We start from the raw sequence: 24,024 nt of genomic DNA, 5'->3' as shown, positions 1-24,024 counted from the left end.
TTGTATGATAAAACTGCACATTTTAGAGTGGCCTTTTGTCCCCAGCACATGGTGCACCTGTGTAATGATCATGCTGTTAAATATCTTGGCAAAGGGGAAATGCTAACAGGGATACATTTAAATTATATATATTTATCTTTATTTAACTAGGCAATTCAGTTAAGAACAAATTCTTATTTACAATGATGGCCTACCCCGGCCAAATCCTATCCAAGACCACGCTGGGCCAATTGCGTGCCGCCCTATGGGACTCCCAATCAAGGCCAGATGTGATACAGCCTGAAATCGAACCAGGGTCTGTAGTGACACCTCTAGCACTGAGATGCAGTGCCTTAGACTGCTGCACCACTCGGGAGCCCCGTAAACATGTTGTGCCAAACATTTTAGAGAAATAAGCTTTTTGTGTTTATGTACAATTTTCTGGCTGCATTGGGCCTTTAAAAATGGCATTTCCGTTTGAGCTGACATATGCAGTGTTCACCGTGAATGCAGTCTCCGTGAACACAGGAACATTGCCTTTAAATTTCAATCATGCTGTAGTGCGGATCTTCAGCGCAATGGATTGAATCTAGCCCTTGGGGTTTTCAGGAAAGTGGGGAGCTGGCTCCAACCACAAGGAGCTCTTCATCAACATTAAGGAAAAAACTGATTTACACAACACACATCCATGATGAAACATACAGTACTCAAAACACCATGATGATGTCAAAACACAGACTAGCATCCCTACTGAACTTCAAGGAGACATGCAGAGGGACAGACACTCATAACTCAAAAAGGTGTTAGTGCTAAGACAATATGGTGACTATGCTTCAACCAAAATGTAGCTGCAGGGTACAGTTCTCAGCACATTTCTGAAAGTTGGTTTGTGAATGACATTTGTGACTGAACGCATCACTCACACTTGGGTCTGATATGTGGGGCCAGATTTAATCCTCACTTGAATATAAGTGAACCTGAGGCTCACTGTCAGCGGTACACAATTTAAAACACAGCAGGAGTGAGAAGAGTGTGTGCGTGTGAGAGAGAAAGAGACAGAAAAAAGGAATGACAGAATGAAAGGAGAGACTATTTGGCTGAGAGAACTGAGAAAGGATCTTCCTCTCCAATAAAAACAAATCAACAGTACAATGTGAAATATTCAAAAGGATAGCATTCTTTGAAGCATTTAGTAAGTAGTTCATATACATATTGACAGGTTTCTAATACAGCATGTTTTCAATATCATACTTGTTTTCTTTCAATTCAACACTTTTTTTTACAAGTACAATAATAAAAAATGATAGACAACACCACGTACGACTCACTTGTTTAGTTTATGGCAAAGCTTCTTTTGAATGCATTTAGCATATCTTGATCCATATCTTAAGTGTCATTGAGAAATGAACCTATTAAAGTACTCAGGATATACGGACTCCTCGTTCCACAGTAAAGGTGGGGACTCCCAGTCCCAGTCATTCCAAAAACCCTCTAGATTCCAAAAGGTTTTGGTAATGCTCATTAGAATTTTGTCAGCCAAATGTGACTTTCTTTTCACATAAAACCCCACCCATATACTGAACAAGGTCCACCACATCGTCAACACTTGGTTTACCTGTCAAGTGACGTCTTCTCCCAATCAACATGGTCAAAGATGGCAGGCAGGCATTAGTCTCCTTCTGTAATGGTTCAATTGTTCTCTCAGCACATTAAGAATATTTTGTTTGAAAAATAAGATCATGTCCATTCGATTTTCATGACTACTATCTGTACCGTAAAAACCCCAAGGATGAAAAATAAGAACACTTTTCAAAGGACCAAAAATGGACACTCAAATCCACATTTTCACACACATTCACTCTTATACATACGCACTTTGAAAGGCAACAAATGTCCATTCTCCAAGGCAATAATGTCTTTGTGGCAACTCGGCCTTGACATTCCAAATGATGTCATTCTGGCACCTCCCTCTCCAGGAATGATAAAATATCCCATGTTTGATAAATGTTGACAAATTATAAATGGAGATAAATCTATTTCAGTAAATACTGATGCAGATACAAAATAATAATGATAACTAAAATAATGATTATGAAGATTATGATAAAATACTACATGAAGTAGATACATTGCCTCTCCTTCCCTTCCAACTATAATGTCAACTTTTCACCCCAACGCTCTCTTACAGTTCTCTGGGTGGGTTGTTCTCAATACTCTGATTCATAACATTTGGACAAAAAAACATGATAGATAAAATGACTAGAGCCATGATGGAAAGAAGAGTTTGAGGGTATTTCCAGAAATGCAAAGTTTGCCTAGAGAGGCTGTTTGTTTCTTTTAAGAGGAAGTTCCTTTCTGTTCCATCACTCGCAATGTCTCGTTCTGTCCCACCTTGGTCTTCCTTTTTAAGTCTACCTCAGCGTTGCTTTGCTTTGATCTGTTTTTCTTTTTAAAGTAAGGAGTTTTTCTTTTTCTTAAATGTTTTAAAGTTAATTTCTGTTCAGAAATTTTACAATCCTCTTTTTTTCTCCGTCATCATAGTCCACCCGTCAAAAGATGCACGTCCCATCCTGTTTAGGGCTGTTTGTTTCACTGACAATCCTCATCGTCCAAACATACCTAGGAAAGGATACAAAAAACATGTGTGTATTGACACCAGGGATTACACAACCCTGTGTGTGGTGGAAACAGTTGGCATTTCCAAATCTATGATGAGCAGAACACTTTAAAAAAAATGTTTTACTTTATGCTACCTTGAAGCTTATGGTATAAACAAAAATAATAAGCAGCACTGGGCTAATAAATACTTGGCTTCATCTCTGACAGACACTTTTTTTGGTTGAACAATTTGCTCATTTGAGGATAGTTTGGGGGAATATGAACACAAACAAATAGAACAGGGTGCTCAGTCTCATACCAAACAAATATTAGTCTTTTCAAATCCTTCAGAGTTGTAACATTCATTTTGGTGCCCTCTAGCACGGTCGCACCATTGCCTTTTAAAAACGTACCGATCCTATACTCCTGCGTCTCCTCCTCCTCAGTGTCTCTCTCAGCCTCTCTCAGACTGCTCAAGGTACACAGATTTAGCTGGCTGGCTGCTCTGGGGAAACTGCAGAATATAAGAAGGGGTGGGGAGGTGCAAAGGAGAGAAGGTAATTCAAGTGGTAATTAGTTTCTTAACTATAGTGACAGAATTTAGTTTCTTAATAACTATAGTGGCATAATTTAGTTTCTTAATAACTATAGTGGCACAGGAATTTGAAATATATTAACACAATGAAGAGTCACAAATATTTGGTTTCCCTAGGAATGATATAATTAACCAACCTCTCCCTTTTTACCTTATGCTTCGGACATCGTAGTGAAAAGTTATCTTCATTCAGAGAGCAGTCTGAGGAGAGGTGAAGGAAAAGTGATACAGATGACATAACCATCAACTCAGAAAATTATAACACTCAATATAATTGGGTACTATTGTTATAGTTACAGTAGGCAGAGGGAGGTAAGGTTTAGGACACAGCATGAGTAATGAGATAACATTCGGTGTTAAAGGAAATGCTTTGCATCTCTTACCTGCATCCATGGCACACGGGTAGTGATATCTCAGTGTGCAGCCTTTGCTGTAACAGCCGAGGGTTGAGCCAACCATTTCACAATAAGAGCAGACCTGAACACAGACAGACACAACATAGAGAATAACACAAGAGAGTGCAAAAATCGATTAACTTCTTATGGCTGCAGGGGCAGTATTGAGTAGCTTGGATGAAAGGTGCCCAGAGTAAACTACCTGCTCCTCAGTCCCAGTTGCTAATATATGCATATTATTATTATTAGATAGAAAAGTATTGGATAGAAAACACTCAGAAGTTTCTAAAACTGTTTGAATGATGTCTGTGAGTATAACAGAACTCATACGGCAGGCAAAAACCTGAGAAGAAATCCAAACAGGAAGTGGGAAATCTGAGGTTGGTCGATTTTCAACCCAGCCCCTATTGAATACGCAGTGGGATATTGGTTATGTTGCACTTCCTAAGGCCTTCACTAGATGTCAACCATCTTTAGAAACTTGTTTGAGAATTCTACTGTGAAGTGGGACCGAATGAGAGAGGAATGAGTCAGAGGTCTGCCAGCAGTCACGCGCTGGTCACGCGCATTTCACATGAGAGGGAGCTGCGTTCCTTTGCTTTTCTGAAGACAAAGGAATTCTCCGGTTGGAATATCATTGAAGTTTTATGTTCAGGCTCTGTCAGAACCGAGCAGTCTGACCGGGAGGTCCGTGGGGATAAAAAATTTGCCTAGCATCGCCCGGGTTAGGGAGGGGTTGGCAAAATATATCCTTGTCTCATCACGCACCAGCGACTCCTGTGGCAGGCGCAGTACGCGCTAACCAAGGTTGCCAGGTGCACGGTGTTTCCTCCGACACATTGGTGCGGCTGGCTTCCGGGTTGGATGCGCGCTGTGTTAAGAAGCAGTTGGGTTGTGTATCGGAGGACGCATGACTTTCATTCAACCTTTGTCTCTCCTGAACCCGTACGGGAGTTGTAGCGATGAGACAAGATAGTAGCTACTAAACAATTGGATACCACAAAATTCAGGAGAAAACGTGGTAAAAAAATAACAAATAAACGGTATAAGATACATGTATGTTTGAGGAATTTTAATTATGAGATTTCTGTTGCTTGAATTCGGCGCTCTGCACTTCTGGCTGTTGTCATATCAATCCCGTTAATGGGATTGCAGCCCTAAGAAGTTCAACTTAAAACTGTGGACTTCTGAGAACTGCTTTAGGTATATTGAGCTGAAAAAAATATCTATATATAGTAGTCAATATCATTACATTGTATACTGTATAGACATCAACAAAAAAGATTACTCACTGTGTCTCTGGCACCATCTAGTGCCTCCTGTAGGCCATACAGTCTTCCATTGACCAGGTAAACCCCACTTGTCCAGACCATGCATGCCTCATGCACCCACAGCTCCTCTGGGTCTATAGGCATCTGAGGAAGTTGGGCCAGCTGTGCCAAAGGCCCAAGGGAGTCTAAGGTTGGGGGAGGGGGCTGGAATGGCAATGAGGCTTTGCTGTTGGATGGCACCATTCTTGGGGAATTCTCACTGGATTTCTGTCTCCTTTTAAATCTTGGGTGCGACGTCAGCTTTCTGTGTTGTGGCCTTTGTTGAGTGTCTTCTGTCTGCTGTTGCTGGCATGGTTGGTTTTGCTGACTGTAAGTGGGCTCATTCTGAAGTTCAGGTTGTTTCCTTAGCTCAGTAACTGGTTTTAACTCTGGAGGCATGTCCCAATTAAGAACTGTTGTCTTGTTGGTGGTGGTTTTAGCAAGTTTGCTGGCCAGATAAAGCATCTCCCCTCCACCTGCTGGAGAGGCAGTGCCAACAGCAGTGGCAGGAGAAGTTGTATTGGTCTCTTGATTGAACATGCAATCACTATAAGTTGAGGACTTGATAGTTGGCACATCTTGCAGTTCACGGCCCTGGGTGGTCAACACATTTGAAATGGTGTCTAGATTTTGCACATTTCTATTCATCCCAGTAGTTACAAGACTCTGTCGAATCTGGGGTTGATTCTTGGGAAGCCTTGTAGCATATTCAGGAGGGTAGTAAGGTCCATAGAGATCCCCAAGGTTTTTGTAATTTGCCCATTTCTGGCACAGGCAGCAGAGAAGACGGCCAGAATGAATGGATTCAGTAATCACAGGGCCTGGTAGAAGGTACTCAGATGAAGGTAGAACCTTTCCTGCCTGGAGGGCAGAGTCTACATCCTCCAGTTCCCTCTTCTCTTTGACCCTCTCAATTTCTCCATCTCTCCTAGGCAGTTGAGACAAAAGAGCTGAGGTCAAAAGAGCTTCAATACCACTACTGCTTGCTTTCCCTCCAACTGCTCCACGCTCTCCCTTCATCTTTTCCTCTTCACCATTCACAATTGTGCACACGGCTCCTATCTCAGCTACTTTCCTCTCCACATGTATGTATGGAGCAAAGGCACACTTGCTATTATCAGGAAAAACTCTGCTGTTTTCAAAATGTCCCCCTGCTCTTGTAGCCGCTTCCAGGTCATCTTTGGCCGCCGCTGCTGCTACTCCTCTTCTTCTCCTCCTCTGCCTGCCTCTTGATCCCACTACCTCACTCTCATCTTTCACCCCCCTTGTTTCTGGCAGACTGATATCACCTCCAGCTCTGGCTGAGTGTCCTCACTTTCAGCATCCACTTTTACTGATGGGGTCAAGACTGGTGGAATCTCAGGAGGAGTCATTTTCTGATCAGTTGGAGGACTGACTGATGGGGCAGAGGCTGTAGTGCTAGGGCTTGGGGCTACCTGTGGGCTAACAGTTGCAGGAGATTGAATGGGTGGGCCAGACAGAGCATTTGGGCTCACATTCTGTGCCTGGGCCTGGGTGGCTTGAGCACGTTTTTGCTTATTCACACTTCCAACAGGCCTTCCCTTCTTCTTGCCTGATGGGAAATAGCCTTTGGGTACAGAATTGTCTGATTGTTTGGAATCTTGTGGTGACCCTGTCATTGCCAAAGATGACCTTGGAGAAGTTTGATGTGGCTGTCTTAGTAAGTGCCCTTGAGCCTGACTGTGGTGTGGTGGGGTGGTTCCATAATAGTCACTGCTACTGTAATCATCAAATCCAATCCCAGTTTCTTCAAGTTTTTGTCTCAGAAGGTTAGCAGCAGATTGTTCACCTCTTCGAGTCTCAAGTTGCTGGTAAGTATTAGTGAAATGTTGAATATCAGACAAGGCAGATGAAGACGGTGGGGGGGAGCCCTGTACTGGACAAGGTAGTGGTGGAGGTGGGGGTAAGGGCCCTAACAAGGTGAAGTCAGCGTGTATCTCTTTATCTCTATCACCAGTACTAGATGCTGCAGTCCCTAACCCAAAGTCAAAGTCTGGCTGCAAAGGTCTTGTAACAGTTCCTGTGGTGCCGCGTTTAAGAACTTGTGATGTCTGGTGAGGATCACAGGGGTATGCGGTGGGAGGTAACGGTCCAGTCTCATCAACCCCTCTGTAGGGCATAATGTCACTTAATGAGAGACTTTCATCGAGATAAGGTAAACATTCCTCTTCGTCCTGTGTGTCAGTAAACTGTGACATTTCAGTGTGAGAAAATCCAGCAAAATCATTTGAGTCAACATCGGTATGGCCGCTGTTAGTAGATTTCTTCACATTTGGTGTAATTTTCTGAACAATAGCCTCCAGTTTCAAACCTCTCCCTTTTCTTGGAGGCAGACTCTTTTTACCCTGAACAGGTGAGGAGGATTGTGAATAAGTGCTTTGTCCAGGTGTGGGACAAGGAGTATTAGGTGAACCAAGTGTAGTTATATCTGAACTGGATGAGTCATCGTCATTTTGGAGGCTGGATTCAGAGTAGGCCAAAGGTGAGTGATATGAACTAGGGGCACTCCTTTGCTGTGATACATCCTGATGCTGCCTCTTAGCTGGGATAGGGGAAATGAAAGAACGAACTCTCCTCCTCAACATCAATGGATTAGTGTCCCCAGAACCCCCAGTTTTATTTGGTCGATGGCTCTGTGGCATCACGGAATTGACATTGCCACCAATACTGGGACCAACTGTTTTCATGGAATTAGGTGTTGGATGGATGGATTTAAAGATTTCTTCTGTAACCACTTGGGAGACAGGTGATTCAAGAATGTTGGAGACTGGTGGAGCTGTTGGAACCAATTGGGGGCAACAGACCCAAGAGGAGCAGCAGGAGGTGGCTGTTGACTTCTCTGGTAAGGATCCCCCTCCAACATCCCCACACTCTCTCTACCAGAGTGTGTTGACTCCCACATTTTCATGTCATAGTAAGTGTTCTGATGAGGAACTTGCTGTTTAGCAAACGGTTTGGCGATTGTGCAAAATGTCAGTTGGAGACTGCATTCTTTGTCTCTGCTCTGAATGACTGAGTTTGTGTCTACCTGGAGAAGTACTGGACTGCATCAGATCCTTGGTGGGTCTATTAATGGTAGCTACCCAATTAAGTCTGTCATCCAAGTCATGAGCATGGAGGTGAGTATACATTTGTAATTTGTTTGTGGATTGTGGGTTTTGTAAATGAACTTGGGGTGAGTGGTAGGGATTGTGAAAATGGGGGTTACGTGGCATCATATTGCCCTCTCTTGTATCACCAAACCTGGAACCAGGAAAGCCACTGGCATGCCCTGCAGATAAATCTACACCATGTGGGTATGACTGATGTCTTGATGGTGGAGACAGAGGGTTGGTGGTAGAGGGATAGTGAGAAGTTTGCTGCAGATGTTGAGAGGGCATGGTGGTGGTCAAATCAATCTTACCTCTTCTAAGAGGCTCTGCATTCATAACCACAGATGGGTGTAAAGCCTTTTTATGATGCTCAACATCAGTTTCCTTGGTAGTAAGACCACTATGATGGACAGCCTCTGCAGTCTCCTTTGATGCTACCTTCACTCCAACCTCTTTTTTATTTCCCATCTCCTTACTGTTCCCTAGATCATTTGTTGATGGAAGTTGGATGACAGAGGCACCAATTGGACTTTTTTCACTTTTTTCACGTTTCCCATCCCTTTCTGGTGTACAGCGGCGATTGGGACAAACATCACATATGACAGAGCGGCGCTCTTTAGATGGAGGTAAAAGGGAGGACGTCAACATTTGAGACTCAATTTGACCTATGGTTCCACACTGCCTGCTAGCGGCTCTGTTTTCTGCAATAGGAGTTCCTGTACAGCTGATGATGAGCTGGGCAGACCTGAAGGGGGTTTCCTGTGAGGTAACGAGTAGTCGGCTAAATTGATGTGTTTTGGTGGAGGTCCAGACAAAAACTCTGTAGACTGTGGCATATGGGTCAGGTGACGCTGCGGTGTTGCCATTTTATTTTTCTCTGAAGAAGCACTGTGAGATCCCTTAGTATCTACTCCTTCAGACCTCAAGGAGGATTGAGGTGATTCTGGTACAAAATCAGATCCAGGCCCCTGGCGCTGATTTAGTTGAAGAGGCTTTCCAGGGCTGGTCATTCGGGAGGGGTGGGAAGTGACCTCTCCAACTCCAGTTTGGGTTCTCATACTTTCAGCCATGCCATAAGGATGCCTGGTTTGGTACTGTTGCCGAGTCATATTTTGAGCCTGGAGATGGGCAGTTAGTGCCTGTTCAGATCGCCCATAGCGCCGGTCTAAGTGATAACCCTGTAGAACCTCCTGCAAGAGGCTTGGAAATGATGCTGGAGTTGAGAATGATCATCATGTCCTCTTGCTCCTGATCCTTCTCTTCTCCTCACTGATCCCTCAACTGTAGTGCCCGCGACATCCTTGGTGTGTTCAGGCCCATAACTGGGCTTTGGCTGATGGAAGCCTTGATACCTTGAATTTGATCCAGTTACACTCCCTGGACTAGGTCTCCCCTGTTCTTCAAACCCATGGCAGCACCATGTGGTGACTCTTGATAACCATATTTTTGAGGACCTGAGGGGGGATGATTTTGAGGGACAGACCGCCCAAAGTTAGATTTCTGGGGAACTTCATGATGAGAGGAATATACACTCAAATCCATTCCTTCCTCCCCATTATGACGACTAGACTCTCTAAAGAAGCTGTCTGAATGTTTCTCCTCTATGCAGTTGTCTTGTGCACATGTAGCTTTTTCTGGATGATTTACCTCACAACGGGTTGACACAATAACACCCACTCCACCAGCATTTGGCTGTTCCTCAATATTTTGATCTTGATTGGAGTTGTCCAAATCTCGTGTCTTACATCGTTTTCCATCCTTCTCATCACTCTTTTTGTTACGGAAGGAAGATCGATCCAATTTATTTTCTTTGTCCTGCCCATCTTGTCGCATGTGTCCCTCTCGGGTCTGCTCTCCACCATGGGTGCCTTTTTCAATCCATCCCTCCACTTTCATCTTTAATTCCTTCATATTTAATTTCCCTTGTTTTCCTAAGCCCATTTTTACTATTAACATCAGTGGCACAGTTTACGTGGAACTGAGGAGCAGGAGAGGGAATGGGGCATGAGGGAGTAGAGGAAACAGGAGGGCGAGAATGTACGCTTGGACCAGGCTCAGCAGATTGAGGAGCAGAGGAGGGAGATGACAATGAAGGTGTCCGGGTTTCAGTTGTCTTTCTTTCAGAAACATCTGATGGATTCAGAGATTGTTTTGTAGAAGATTCCGTGAACATCCTCTTCCCTTGTGAACCCTGATCACTCTTTCCAGTATGGGATTGGTTTTTACTTGAACCCATGGACATTTGACTCTGAGATGGAGGAGGATTGTAGCCAGTTGGTTCTGATCCACTGCTTGTGCCACTCATCTGCCGCATTCTAGATTTTCCCCCTCAGAAATCTGCTCATCTCGTTCCTCTTTGACCCTTGATGAAACTCTTTCGGACACCAGAAAGGAATCTCATCACCTCCAGCCTCCGAGCTAGCACCTTCACCACCACCAATCCCACTGCTTGAGGCAGCACTGACACTTCGACTCCTTGGTTGAGTAGAAGGAATGGCTTGTAATGCCTGCAGCATTTGACTTTGTCCATCTTTCCCCCTTCTATGTGACATTAATGTGTCAGTGAGAAGCATATGTTGCACTGTATTGGGTAAATTCGCTACCTGTGATGTCAACGCATTTAGACTGTTCAAGCCAGGATCTTGCATGAGTTTGTCAAGAGGAGAAGATGAATAGACAGACGAGGATGACCCTTCTTCATGTGATCCTTTTCCTGTACCTGCAGCCATTCTGCTTCGGTTTGAGACTAAGTGACCACCTCCAGCGCTTGTATTCAGACCAGTAGCTTTGTTACTGCCACTGCTGCCACAACTACTGATGCTGCTGTTGGAGTTGGGTGTGGGACTCAACTGAGGCAAAGTCTGCAATAACCGACCACGGCAACTACGAGGATTTGGGGGAGGAGGATGTGATGGAACATGTGGGGGACATAAAGGGTTCCCATGACCTTCTGAGACACCCATCAATGGGGAAGGTGAGGAGCTACAACTGGGAGACTGCACTGCAGAGGCAGCTGGAGAGGGGTTAGATATAGGGCTGAAGTTTTGGTTAATCTGGCCCTGTTGGGGTTGAGAATGCATTGGCGATTTGGCTATTTCTTGACACGGTTGTTGAGGCATTCTGGGATTGGTGGATTGGTGATGTTTAGAGTATACAGAACCTGGTGGAGGGGCATGATGCTGCATTTTGAGAGAGTTGTCATAACCTATTCCTAAATTGTGCTGAGAATTGCGGTCCTGGAGGGTGGCTTGTTTGTGGAGTGGATGGGTTTGTGGGGAGTATGAGGGATAACTTGAAGAGTGGTAACTCTGTGCAACATTCTCCAGTGATCCAACATTGTTTGTTGTAGCTGAACTTGAAATTGAGTTTGAATTAGAGTTCATATTAGGAGAGTTATTGACTTTAGGTTCAAATCCACCACCACTGCTGGCCCCATCATGATATCTCTGTGGTGGGGAGCTGTACATTCCTGATGACCCTGTGGATGCACTACCCTGTGGGGAGTAGTGTGAGAACTGTGGAGGCATTCTGTGTCCAGAGATGGGATAAGTCCTATGCTGCTGTCCATGTTGCAGAGCTTGATGGGTGGGGTAATTCTGTCCATGTTGGCGGTGCTGTATCTGAGGCCCTGATGCTGGCTGCATTGCAGGGTTCTGACCCATTTTGTACTGATGGGAGGGGGAAAATGCTCCAGCACCACTGCTGCCACTGCTACTACCACCTGAGCCGGCCGTTGAACCATAGTCCAAAGGATAGGGAGACATCATCCCGGAGGAGCTAGTTCCAGCTTGTCTGTACTGCTGAGGTATATGTCCATCCATATTTGAGTACCCAAAACCTGCCCCATATGCCATACCTCCTCTTCTATGTCTGTCCTTTCCACCCATTGCAAAATAATAATCCATTGTTTCCTTTTGGTAAGGGTTGCTACTACTGCCACTGTGAATGTTACCGTGTGATGATTCCCCAGCTCTGTTTCTTGCATCATAAGCAAGCATATGGCCAGCCTGACTAGGGTGGTGGTGCCCTCGATGGAGTAGGTGTCGACTGTGACTTTGAGGGTTTGGAGGGGTTTGCTGTTGCATCCCAGTGTAGTCATCTGTCATCCTTGGGGATATCTGGGGATCTGTTGACGGTGGTGGGTAAGAGGAGCCACCTCCACCCCTACTAGTAAATCCAGGAGGAAGAGCTGGAGGTGCTGGACTGTTGGGGAAATTCTGCATGTTTTGATGGATTTTTATGAATTGTTTGAGGGAATGTTTTTTGTTCTGTAATGGCAATTACTGTGTCAGTTGACTTCGTAGGCTTGCAGTTAAAGAAAGGATGGTGGAGAGTCCAACAAAGTCCAGCAGAGTTGAAGCAAGTGACTTTATCACAAATGTTTTATCACACTTGTAGCAGCAATTGAAAATGAAGCAAATACTGAGGCTTGAGCAGAAAATGACCAGTAATTTTCAATTAGATGCAACTAAAGAACTTCTGAAATCTGATGTTGTAGAGTAACTCCATTATAGTTGTAATAGTTGGAGAGCTGAGTTCAAATTACAACTAAATATCTGTTTTTTGTACTAAATGTAGTAGCGATTTCAATGTTAAAAGGATATGATACAGATGTTGCAGTTTGGCACTAAATGTGAAAATATCAAGTGCAAGAGAGACAACAGCATTTGAAATAATAGGCCTCAAAGTCCTTTCCACTGTATAAGAGCACAGGCAAACAGAGTTAAGATAAAATTGCAGTGGGATTCAATGGTGTCCCATGTGCAAAAACTTTTCATGAGTAACTGAGTCACTGCCTTTTAGACTGCTGGACTGCCATTGCAGAAATTATTCAGTTCTGGCAGGAGTAGCCTATGCGAAACAATAATGCTTCCCTCATGTAGGTTTGCATGTATTTGGCTCGTACCTGTGTAGAAACAGCCTTAGAAATGCTAACCAATACTTTCATCCAATAAATGTCTCAAACCAAAAGGAAAACAAATCCACTGATATGTGTGTTCTTGTTGAGATTAATACTTTTTGAAATTCTCATTTCTTTTCTCATTCCCTTAGATTTTTTTGACACATGTAGTTGGATTGTAGAAAAGTCTTTGGTCCCCAGTTTCCCCCAACTTTAGTTCTTCTTCACCAGTGTTTATCTTGGTGCTCTTCTATATCTCCAACATGTTTCGGTCTTACCTTACCTTATTTTAATTTTCTTTCAATCATTATTCAAATTGACCGTCTCCCACACCAATGTCCAAAAGTAAGGTTTCCATTTAATCAGCATCTTCTTGTTTTTCTTTTGCAGTTTCTCTCCAGTATTTCCATCCATGTGAGTCCATCTCTCTTCAGTTGTTTACAGGAGCCCTGTGTACATCTGAAAGAACAGAAAAAGAAACAAAAATAACTGTCTGTGTGCCAAAACGACCACATAGCCTATATTGTACATAGGCTATTACATCCAAAAATGATGTGTTTATGTAGACAAAGTAAGTACAGTGTGTTTGTTGTTAACCATTGCATAACCCCTTACTCTTTCTCACTGTCTTCCTTAACATATACCACATGGTCTATTTTAGTATGGTACTAACTGTAGGTCTTACTGTACAAACAGTCACATACAATCTGCAATACAATGAATCAGGTGTCAACGTGCCCAACTTTATAACATCATACTGTAATTACACTATAGGCCCACCCGCCCATGTAACTACCATGTAAATAAATACACAGGTATTAGGGCACTTGTTGTAAAGTGGTATCAAACTAAAATGTGCAAAACCACAACTATATGATTGAGGGGCAACATTTGTCCAGACGTCAACGGCGACAATATACCGCATTTGTATTGTGTGTGTCAACTGCAACTGTTGTGTATGTTCAATTCTTGATAACGCATGTAACTCAAACATCCACGGAATTGCACAGAAATGAAAGGCACTAGAGTAGAAGGTAATTCCATATGAGTTCAATCATGTTTTGACCGCATCCCTTGGAATTTAAACTAGAAACTTTCCAGACATGTTTGTCCATGGAAGACGTGGTCATAAAGTGACTTTTTGGACCTGAATGCTAAAACATTCAGGAGACAGAGATGCTCAAAGTTGACCCATTTTTCATACCCCACCACACCAAGAGGCATTAGGTTAGGGACGATACCAGTATCGCGATACTAACACGTTGTTAGTATTGCGGCAAGGGAAAAAACAAGCAAAGTGGATTTAACTTCCTTAGGAAAACAGCCCTAGTTCTGCAATATTGTGATACTGGTATCATTGTCTTTATCACTGGAAATTATAAACGGTTGAGTTTGATATCATTTTAAAAGCTTACAAACAGGGTTGTCAAACTATTGGATAATTTCTTGGAGAAAAAAAATAAAAAATAATTATTATTATTTGTTGTTGCTTAGACCCTACTTTACATTATCTGAAGTTTGTGTGTTGTGCCCGCCATCGGTTGAGACACAACATGCTATTGAACATAGAGTGGGTGTCATTTAAAGCATAGAAATTTAACTCATAGAATGACTTATCCCTTCAGACCACTGCAATTTAACTGGTACACCATTGAAATTTAAATTTGTACTTCTAATTACTACCACAAAGATGGCCGCCGGTCCACCCACCGTCAAATGTTAACTTAACTGGTCAAGTCTATTCTATTACCTGTATTTCAGTAGGTTTCCTATGGAGGATTGACAGTGTTATTTAAACCAACTGAATTCCCATTCAAGTCAACATTCTCTAATGTGTGGACCTCCAACCATGTTCGTTGTACCATTTGAAAGTATAAATGTATGTTTATTTATACATGTATCAGTCAAAATATAACACTCACAATGTATTCAAGAACACGTTGTGTCTTAACAGATGGTGGGCACAACACCAAAACCTCATGATAATTAGATAAATCAATCAATTAGAAAACAGTTTGTCAACCCTGTTTGTAAGCTTTTAAATATCAATCTCAAAACGTTTATCGTTTCCAGTGAAAGCAAAATAGGTCAACCTTGACCACATTTAATCACATTTTATTTAACCTTGATTTACCTTTGACCACATTTATCTCTTGAATGTTTTGGCATTCAGGTTTAAAAAGTCACTTTCTGAGCACATCTACAATTGGAAAATATGTATGAAAGGTTTTGTTCAAATCAAAAGGGGTGCTGTCAAAAAGTGATTGAATTCAAATGTATTTACCCAGAGGCCTAGCAGCATGAAGTCAAAACAGTGGCACAATAATGTCAAGATCACAATGAATCCATGTAGGCCTACATGGATTGTTCATGATTACAAATAATCTTATAAAGCTGTGGTAAACCAGCCATGTGGTTTCTTATCACCCCACTAAATGAATAAAACAGGTAGGTAATAGCTCAACGTAAATGTATTTAACAACTTTAAGGCATTCAATCAACAGGGACTCTAATTATGGGTTGACACCACTTTGATGGGGTCATCATTCATGAGGACCCCATGTGACACGTCTATTGTCTGTTTTAAATACACTGTAAAGTGCTTAATTGACCAATTGCTTGCAGCCAACTTCTGCAGTCTTTTGTAAACGTGTAATTTGTATAGCCAAGGCCCGGTACTCTACCATGCACCTTAGAGACTGCTGCCCTATGTACAGTCATTGAACACTGGTCACTTTAATCATGTTAACATACTGTTTTACCCACTTTATATGTACAGTGCCTTCAGAAAGTATTCACACCCTTTGACTTGTTCCACATTTTGTTGTGCAACAGACTGAATTTAAAATGGATCCAATTTAGATTTTGTGTTACTGATCTACACACAATTAACCATAATGTGAAAGTGCAATTTTGTTTGTAGAGATTTTTTACAAATTAATTAAAAATGAAAAGCTGTAATGTCTTGAGTCAATAACTATTCAACCCCTTCGTTATGGCAAGCCTAATTAAGTTCTGCAGTAAACGTTTGCTTAACAAGTCACATTATGAGTTGCATGGACTCACTATGTGCAATAATAGTGTTTAACATGATTTTTGTTATGCCTACCTCATCTCTGTACCCCACACATACAGATAATTGTAAGGTGCCTCAGACTAGCAGCAAATTACAAATACAGATTTAACCACAAAGACTGAGGTTTTCTAATGCCTCGCAAAGAATACAAATATTCCAAGACATGCATCCTATTTGCAGTAAGGCACTAAAGTAAAACAGCAAAAAATGTGGCAAAGAAATGTACTTCCTGATTACAAAATTATGTTTGGGGTAAATCTAAAACAACAATCACTGAGTACCACTCTTCATATTTTCAAGCATAGTGGTGGCTGCATCATGTTGTGGGTATGCTTGTCATTGGCAAGGACTAGGCAGTTTGTTGGGGGTATAAAAATAAACAGAATAGAACTACGCACAGTTAAAATCCTAGAAGAAAACCTGGTTCAGTCTGCTTTCCAACAGACACTGGGAGACAGATTCACCTTTCAGCAGGACAATAACCTAAAACACAAGGCCAAATATACACTGGAGTTGCTTACCAACACAACATTGAATGTTCCTGAGTGGCCAAGTCTCATTTTTGACTTAAATCGACTTGAAAATCTATGGCAAGACTTGTAAATGGTTGTCTAGCAATGATCAACAACCAACTTGACAGAGATTTAATAATTTTTTGAAGAATAATGTGCAAATATTATACGATCCAGGTGTGCAAAGCTCTTAGAGACGTACGTAGAAAGAGTCACAGCTGTAATCAGTGCCAAAGGTGGTTCTAACATGTATTGATTCAGGGGTGTGAATACTTAGTGGGGCAAAAAAGTATTTAGTCAGCCATCAATTGTGTAAGTTCTCCCACTTAAAAAGATGAGAGGCCTGTAATTTTCATCATAGGTACACTTCAACTATGACAGACAAAATGAGAAAAACAATTCCAGAAAATCACATTGTAGGATTTTTTATGAATTTATTTGCAAATTATAGTGGAAATTATGGTGGAAAATAAGTATTTGGTCAATAACAAAAGTGTATCTCAATACTTTGTTATATACCCTTTGTTGGCAATGACAGAGGTCAAACATTTTCTGTAAGTCTTGGAAATAAATTCTAAACACATGTTTTCACTTTGTCATTATAGGTTAGTGTGTGTAGATGGCTGTAACAACTAAATGTGGAATAAGTAACAACTAAATGTGAAATAAATCAAGGGGTATGATTAATTCCTGAAGGACCTGTATATACTGTATTCTAGTCATGGCTCATCTTATAACTACTGCTGTACACACCTTTTCTATTCATATACTGTCTTTACACACCATTATACACAGTTGGAGTCATTAAAACTCGTTTCTCAACCACTCCACAAATGTCTTGTTAACAAACTATATTTTTGGAAAGTCAGTTAGGACATCTATTTTGTGCATGACACAAGTAATTTTTCTAACAATTGTTTAGACAGACAGATTATTTCACTTATAATTCACTGTATCACAATTCCAGTGGGTCAGACATTCACATACACTAAGTTGACTGTGCCTTTAAACAGCGTTAAAAATTCCAGAAAATGATGTCATGGCTTTAGAAGCTTCTGATAGGCTAATTGACAACATTTGAGTCAATTGGAGGTGTACCTGTGGATATATTTTAAGGCCTACCTTCAAACGCAATGCCTCGTTGCATGACATCATGGAAAAATCAAAAGAAATCAGCAAAGACCTTAAAAAAAATTGTTGACCTCCACAAGTATGGTTCATCCTTGGGATCAATTTCCAAATGCATGAAGGTACCATGTTCATCTGTACAAACAATAGTACGCAAGTATAAACACCATGGGACCACGCAACCGTCATACAGCTCAGGAAAGAGATTGTTCTGTCTCCTAGAGATTAACGTACTTTGGTGCGAAAAGTGCACATCAATCCCAGAACAACAGCAAAGGACCTTGTGAAGATGCTGGAGGAAACCGGTACAAAAGTATCTATAGCCACAGTAAAACAAGTCCTATATCGACATTACCTGAATGGTCGCTCAGCAAGGAAGAAGCAACTGCTCCAAAACCACCATAAAAATGCCAGACTACTGTTTGAAACTGCACATGGGGACAAAGATCGTCCTTTTAGAGAAATGTCCTCTGGTCTGATGAAACAAAAATAGAACTGTTTGCCATAATGACCATCGTTATATTTGGAGGAAAAAGGGGGAGCCTTGCAAGCCGAAGAACACCATCCCAACCGTGAAGCACGGGGGTGGCAGCATCATGTTGTGGGTGTGCTTTGATGCAGGAGGGACTGGTGCACTTCACAAAATAGATGGCATCATGAGGAAAGAAAGTTATGTGGATATATTGAAGCAACATCTCAAGACATCAGTCAGGAAGTTAAAAGTTGGTTGCAAATGGGTCTTCCAAATGGACAATGACCCCAAGCATACTTCCAAAGGTGGCAAAATGGCTTAAGGACAGCAAAGTCAAGGTATTGGAGTGGCCATCACAAAGCCCTGACCTCAATCCTATAGAAAATGTGTGGGCAGAACTGAAAAAGCGTGTGCGAGCAATGAGGCCTACAAACCTGACTCAGTTACACCAGCTCTGTCAGGAGGAACGGGCCAAAATTCACCCAACTTATTGTGGGAAGCTTGTGGAAGGCTACCTGAAACATTTGACCCAAGTCAAACAATTTAAAGGCAATGCTACCAAATACTAATTGAGTGTATGTAAACTTCTGACCCACTGCAAATGTGATGAAAGAAATACAAGCTGAAATAAAATCACTCTCTCTACTATTATTATTTCAAATTCTTAAAATAAAGTGGTGATCCTAACTGACGTAAGACAGGGACTTTTTACCAGGATTAAATGTCAGGAATTGTGAAAAACTGAGTTTAAATGTATTTGGCTAAGGTGTATAAATGTTCCAACTTCAAGTGTGTGTATATATATATATGCGCGCTGGAAACGGCTGATTTTTTTATGGAATATCTACAAAGGCGTACAGAGGCCCATTATCAGCTACCATCACGCCTGTGTTCCAATGGCACATTGTGTTAGCTAATCAAAGTTTAGCATTTTAAAAGGCTAATTGATCATTAGAAAACCCTTTGCAATTATGTTAGCACAGCTGAAAACTGTTGTTCTGATTAAAGAAGCAATAAAACTAGCCTTCTTTAGACTAGTTCAGTATCTGGAGCATCAGCATTTGTGGGATCGATTACAGGCTCAAAATGGCCAGAAACAAAGAACTTTCTTCTGAAACTCGCCAGTCTATTCTTGTTCTGAGAAATGAAGGCTATTCCATGTGAGAAATTAACAAGAAATTGAAGATCTCGTACAACGCTGTGTACTACTCCCTTCACAGAACAGCAAAAACTGTCTCTAACCAGAATAGAAAGAGAAGAGGGAGAACCCGGTGCACAACTGAGCAAGAGGACAAGTAAATTAGTGTCTAGTTTGAGAAACAGATGCCTCACAAGTCCTCAACTGGCAGCTTCATTAAATAGTATCCGCAAAACAGGCATGCTGGCCTTCTAGGCAGAGTTGCAAAGAAAAAGCCTCTCTCACACTGGCCAATAAAAGATTAAGATGGGCAAAATAACACAGACACTGGACAGAGGAAGATTGGAAAAAAGTGTTATGGACAGACAAATGTTGTACGGATCACAAAGAAGAACATTCGTGAGACGCAGAAAAAATAAAAAGATGCTGGAGGAGTGCTTGACGCCATCTGTTAAGCATGGTGGAGGCAATGTAATGGTCTGGAGGTGCTTTGGTGGTGGTAGAGTGGGAGATTTGTACAGGGTAAAAGGGATCTGGAAGAAGGAAGGCTATCACTCCATTTTGCAACGCCATGCCATACCCTGCAGGCAGCACTTAATTGGAGCCAATTTCCTCCTACAACAGGACAATGACCCAAAGCACAGCTCCAAACTATGAAATAACTATTTAGGGAAGAAGCAGTCAGCTGGTATTCTGTCTATAATGGAGTGGCCAGCACAGTCTCCAGATCTCAACCTTATTGAGCTGTTGTGGGAGCAGCTTGACCGTATGGTATGTAAGAAGTGCCCATCAAGCCAATCCAATTTGTGGGAGGTGCATCAGGAAGCATGGAGTGAAATCTCGTCAGATTATCTCAACAATTTGACAACTAGAATGCCAAAGGTCTGCAAGGCTGTAATTGCTGCAAATGGAGGATTCTTTGATGAAAGCAAAGTTTGAAGGACAGAATTATTGTTTCCCATGTTCCCTTGTTCAATGAACCATAAACAATTAATGAACATGCACCTGTGGAACGGTCGTTAGGAAACTAACAGCTTACAGACGGTAGGTAATTAAGGTCACAGTTATGAAAATTTAGGACACTAAAAAAAGCCTTTCTACTGCTATGGCCATCGAAGAGCCCGGACCTCAATCCCATTGAGCACGTCTGGGACCTGTTGGATCGGAGGGTGAAGGCTAGGGCCATTCCCCCCAGAAATGTCTGGAAACTTCCTTGGTGGAAGAGAGGGGTAACATTTCACAGAAAGAACTGGCAAATCTGGTGCAGTCCATGAGGAGGAGATGCACTGCAGTACTTAATGCAGCTGGTGGCCATACCAGATAATGACTGTTACTTTTGATTTTGACACCCCCTTTGTTCAGGGACACATTATTCCATTTCTGTTAGTCACATGTCTGTGGAACTTGTTCAGTTAATGTCTCAGTTGTTGAATTTTGTTATGTTCATACAAATATTTTCACATGTTAAGTTTGCTGAAAATAAACGGAGCTGACAGTGAGAGCAAGTTTCTATTTTTTTGCTGACTTTATGTACAGTACGAGTCATTTTTACTATTTTCCACATTGTAGAATAATAGTGAAGACAACAAAACTATGAAATAACACATAGAATCATGTAGTAACCAAAAAAGTGTTCAACAAGTCCAAATCTATTTTATATGAGATTCTTCAAAGTAGCCAACCTTTGCCTTGATGACAGCTTTGCACACTCTTGGCATTATCTCAACCAGCTACATGAGGTAGTCACCTGGAATGCATTTCAATTAACAGGTGTGCCTTGTTAAAAGTCTGTGGAATTTATTTCCTTCTTAAAGCATTTGAGCCAATCAGTTGTGTTGTGACAAGGTAGGGGTGGTACACAGAAGACAGCCCTATTTGGTAAAAGACCAAGTCCATATTATGGCAAGAACAGCTCAAATAAGCAAAGAGAAACGACAATCCATCATTACTTGAAGGTCAGTCAATACGGAAAATTTCAAGAACTTTGAAAGTTTCTTCAAGTGCAGTAGCAAAAACCATCAAGCGCTATGATGAAACTGGCTCTAATGAGGACCGCCACAGGAAAGGAAGACCCAGAGTTACCTCTGCTGCAGAGGACAAGTTCATTAGAGTTACCAGCCTCAGAAATTGCAGGCCAAATAAATGCCTCATGGAGTTCAAGTAACCATCCCATCTGGTTTGTGCTTAGTGGGACTATCATTTGTTTTCCAACAGGACAATGACCATACACACCTCCAGGCTGTGTAAGGGCTAATTGACCAAGAAGGAGAGTGATGAGTGCTGCATCAGATGACCAGGCCTCCACAATCACCCGACCTCAACCCAATTGAGATGGTTTGGGATGAGTTGGACCGCAGAGTGAAGGAAAAGCAGCCGACAAGGGCTCAGCATATGTGTGAACTCCTACAAGACTGTTGGAAAAGCATTCCAGGTGAAGCTGGTTGAGAGAATGCCAAGAGTATGCAAAGCTGATATCAAGGCAAAGGTTGGCTACTTTGAAGAATCTAAAATATATTTTGATTTGTTGAACACTTTTTTTTGTTGGTTACTACATGATTCCATGTGTTATTTCATAGTTTTAAATGTCTTCACTATTATTCTACAATGTAGAAAATAGTAAAAAATAAACAAAAACCCTTGAATGAGTAGGTGTCCAAACTTTTGGTACTGTATATGTATTTATATTCCATTCTCTGACATTGCTCCTTCGGATATTTCTGAATTTCTTTGTGTTTTTCAGATTTTTTTTTTTACTGCTATTACTCCATTGCTGGATTTCTCTGCACCTGCAAATCTGTTTACATGACCAATAATCTTTCTTGAATGATAATTGGCAGGTTTCAATCGTGACAGTGAATCAAGTGATATCGTTACACATTTGTTCAGTTTTCCAAGTCAGTTTACTACTACATCCAGTAGCCTAATTGTTTGGGGTTGAATACTTTTGGACCAATATTACCTCGTTTTACTGACTGTAATTAAAATGTTGATGATGGTGACGTGATAATAAATTCATTATGGTATAAAATGTGACAGTTTATGAAGAAAGCCTATTCGATTAGAGACAAATGACGCTTTTATTGACACCACAGTGCTGTCACACCAGGTGTTAAACGTAACCACTGGCCTCACGCACTGTAAACAAGTTCTGTAGAGTTTTAGGCCAGGACAGAAGTAGGTTGATGAACCATGTCCTCGACTAAACCAATGCCATGGCACATAGCTAGATATTATGATGTAGCTAGCTAGCTACAAAAAAACTGTGGCTAGTGAATAACATTGAATAGGATGCTAAATGTTTAATATCAGCTAGCCATTTGAGCACACACTGCATTTTATTTAGTTAGCTATGTTAGTTGCAGACCAAACTATGCGCGAGCAGCTACTAGAATCTAGATAGTAGTTTCATGTTGACGTTAGTTGTAGCTAATATTAGCTAGCTAGCACGTTTAACGTTAGCTTCATGCATCACAATTAGTGGGTGCTGCTGGACTAGCTAGGCTGTGCTATAGAAACCCGTTTGCGTCATTGCAAATTGTGTTTGAGTTATTTTGCTGCAATTTACCTACGTTAGCTATCCTGATAAAATAGATTTGTGCACAACGAACACAATTAGCTAGCAACTAGCAATGTTATCTACCTGGTCTGTCCAATAATCATAATAGGACGAGGAAGGCAAGCAGCATACAAAAAGAGGGTGATTAGGTGCAGATGTTAGATATACAGCAGTGGTAGGTGGGTAAGCATATATAACGCTGAATAAAGCGGATGCTGCTGAAGACACTATTCCCCCAACATGTAATTTCCCCTTACTAAATGCTGAGAAAAACAAAACAGAGACACTCTTTCAATGCATACATTACCTGGGAACGCTTAAGGCCCCTCGAAGAGTAAAAGGTTGTTTTGTGACACTCCCGCTGCTCTGGCAGGAAACCCCGGTCTTGAGTCGACTGCTCCGCCGCTTTTCCCTCACCCTCTGTCGTCTTGACAACCCCGACCAGCGGCGGTGAGTCGGGGGCCCCGTCACAATCAAATCCCGGGCCTTTCCTCCAATTTTCCCTTTCTTTTGTCCTCACCTCCACAAATTATGAGAGCACAATCGGGGTGCCTGTAGGTCCCGTAACCAGTGAGGTCCATACACCCCCTCCCCTCTTGTTCCCTCTCCTTTCCCTCTTTCACACACTGTTTAGGTGAAGCCACCTAGCTCGAGCTCAAATTAAACGCATTGCCAGTGTCACCGCACTAACTGTACAACTAATAACTATAAATCTCAAGTGCCTATTTCCATGATACGTACATCGTATAAAAGCATGCATCTATCCGTAGACCTATTCGTTTTCCTGTTACTGTTTTTTTTGCTACTGAAAGACCGCCTTGAAAATGCATACACTCATATTCCTGCACCCCCTCCCTCCTTTCTCATCTCTTCATCACATCCCTCCATCTCCCTGCTTTCCTAATATTTTCTACTTAATGATTTTTTATATAAATATATATATACACTGAGTGCAAAATATGACTATTTTAAATCACTGCATTTTGTTATCTTTGCTCTGGGGTTGAGTCTTTCAATCAGTCTCTTTGTTCTTATTTCATCCAAGTGCATGATTACTGAATTCACTACAAAGGAACCCATAAAGAGACGTGACAGTGGTTGAACGGTGTTAAGAAAATGGGTTTAATAAAGATACAGACAGCATACTGGTTGATGTGGTCTTTAAAATCTCTGATGTTTAGGGATAAAGCCTGACATTCAGTAACTGCAGCCTACCTTAGCTACAGCACACTGACACTCAACACATAACATA

At 41.7% G+C, this 24,024-nt stretch overlaps 1 protein-coding gene across 12 annotated transcripts in view; it reads right to left on the bottom strand.

Moving 5' to 3' along the window:
- Positions 1-23,617, bottom strand: part of tcf20 (transcription factor 20) — a 29,481-nt gene extending 5,864 nt beyond the window's left edge. For 4 of the 12 annotated variants that reach the window (XR_006084171.1, XR_006084170.1, XR_006084168.1 and 1 more), the window contains exons 1-6: positions 23,080-23,584; positions 4,860-13,349; positions 3,556-3,649; positions 3,310-3,373; positions 2,991-3,091; positions 1,595-2,598 (exon numbers count right to left, since the gene is read on the bottom strand). Coding sequence is in view for 3 of the 12 variants with exons in the window: in XM_042327563.1 (XP_042183497.1) it covers positions 10,306-12,213 (1,908 nt within the window). In the remaining 9 variants the exon portion in view is untranslated. Of the gene's footprint in view, positions 1-911; positions 2,599-2,990; positions 3,092-3,309; positions 3,374-3,555; positions 3,650-4,859; positions 13,350-23,079 lie in introns of those variants that run through there. The other 8 variants (XR_006084173.1, XR_006084172.1, XM_042327565.1 and 5 more) reach the window with 6 other exon arrangements.
- Between the last annotated feature and the right edge of the window lie 407 nt (positions 23,618-24,024).

The sequence above is a fragment of the Oncorhynchus tshawytscha genome, linkage group LG09 (genome assembly GCF_018296145.1).
Source record: "Oncorhynchus tshawytscha isolate Ot180627B linkage group LG09, Otsh_v2.0, whole genome shotgun sequence".
NCBI classification, from domain to species: Eukaryota; Metazoa; Chordata; class Actinopteri; order Salmoniformes; family Salmonidae; genus Oncorhynchus; species Oncorhynchus tshawytscha.
The sequence above is the reverse complement of the archived record's forward strand: the minus strand, read 5'-3'. Positions and strand labels throughout refer to the sequence as shown.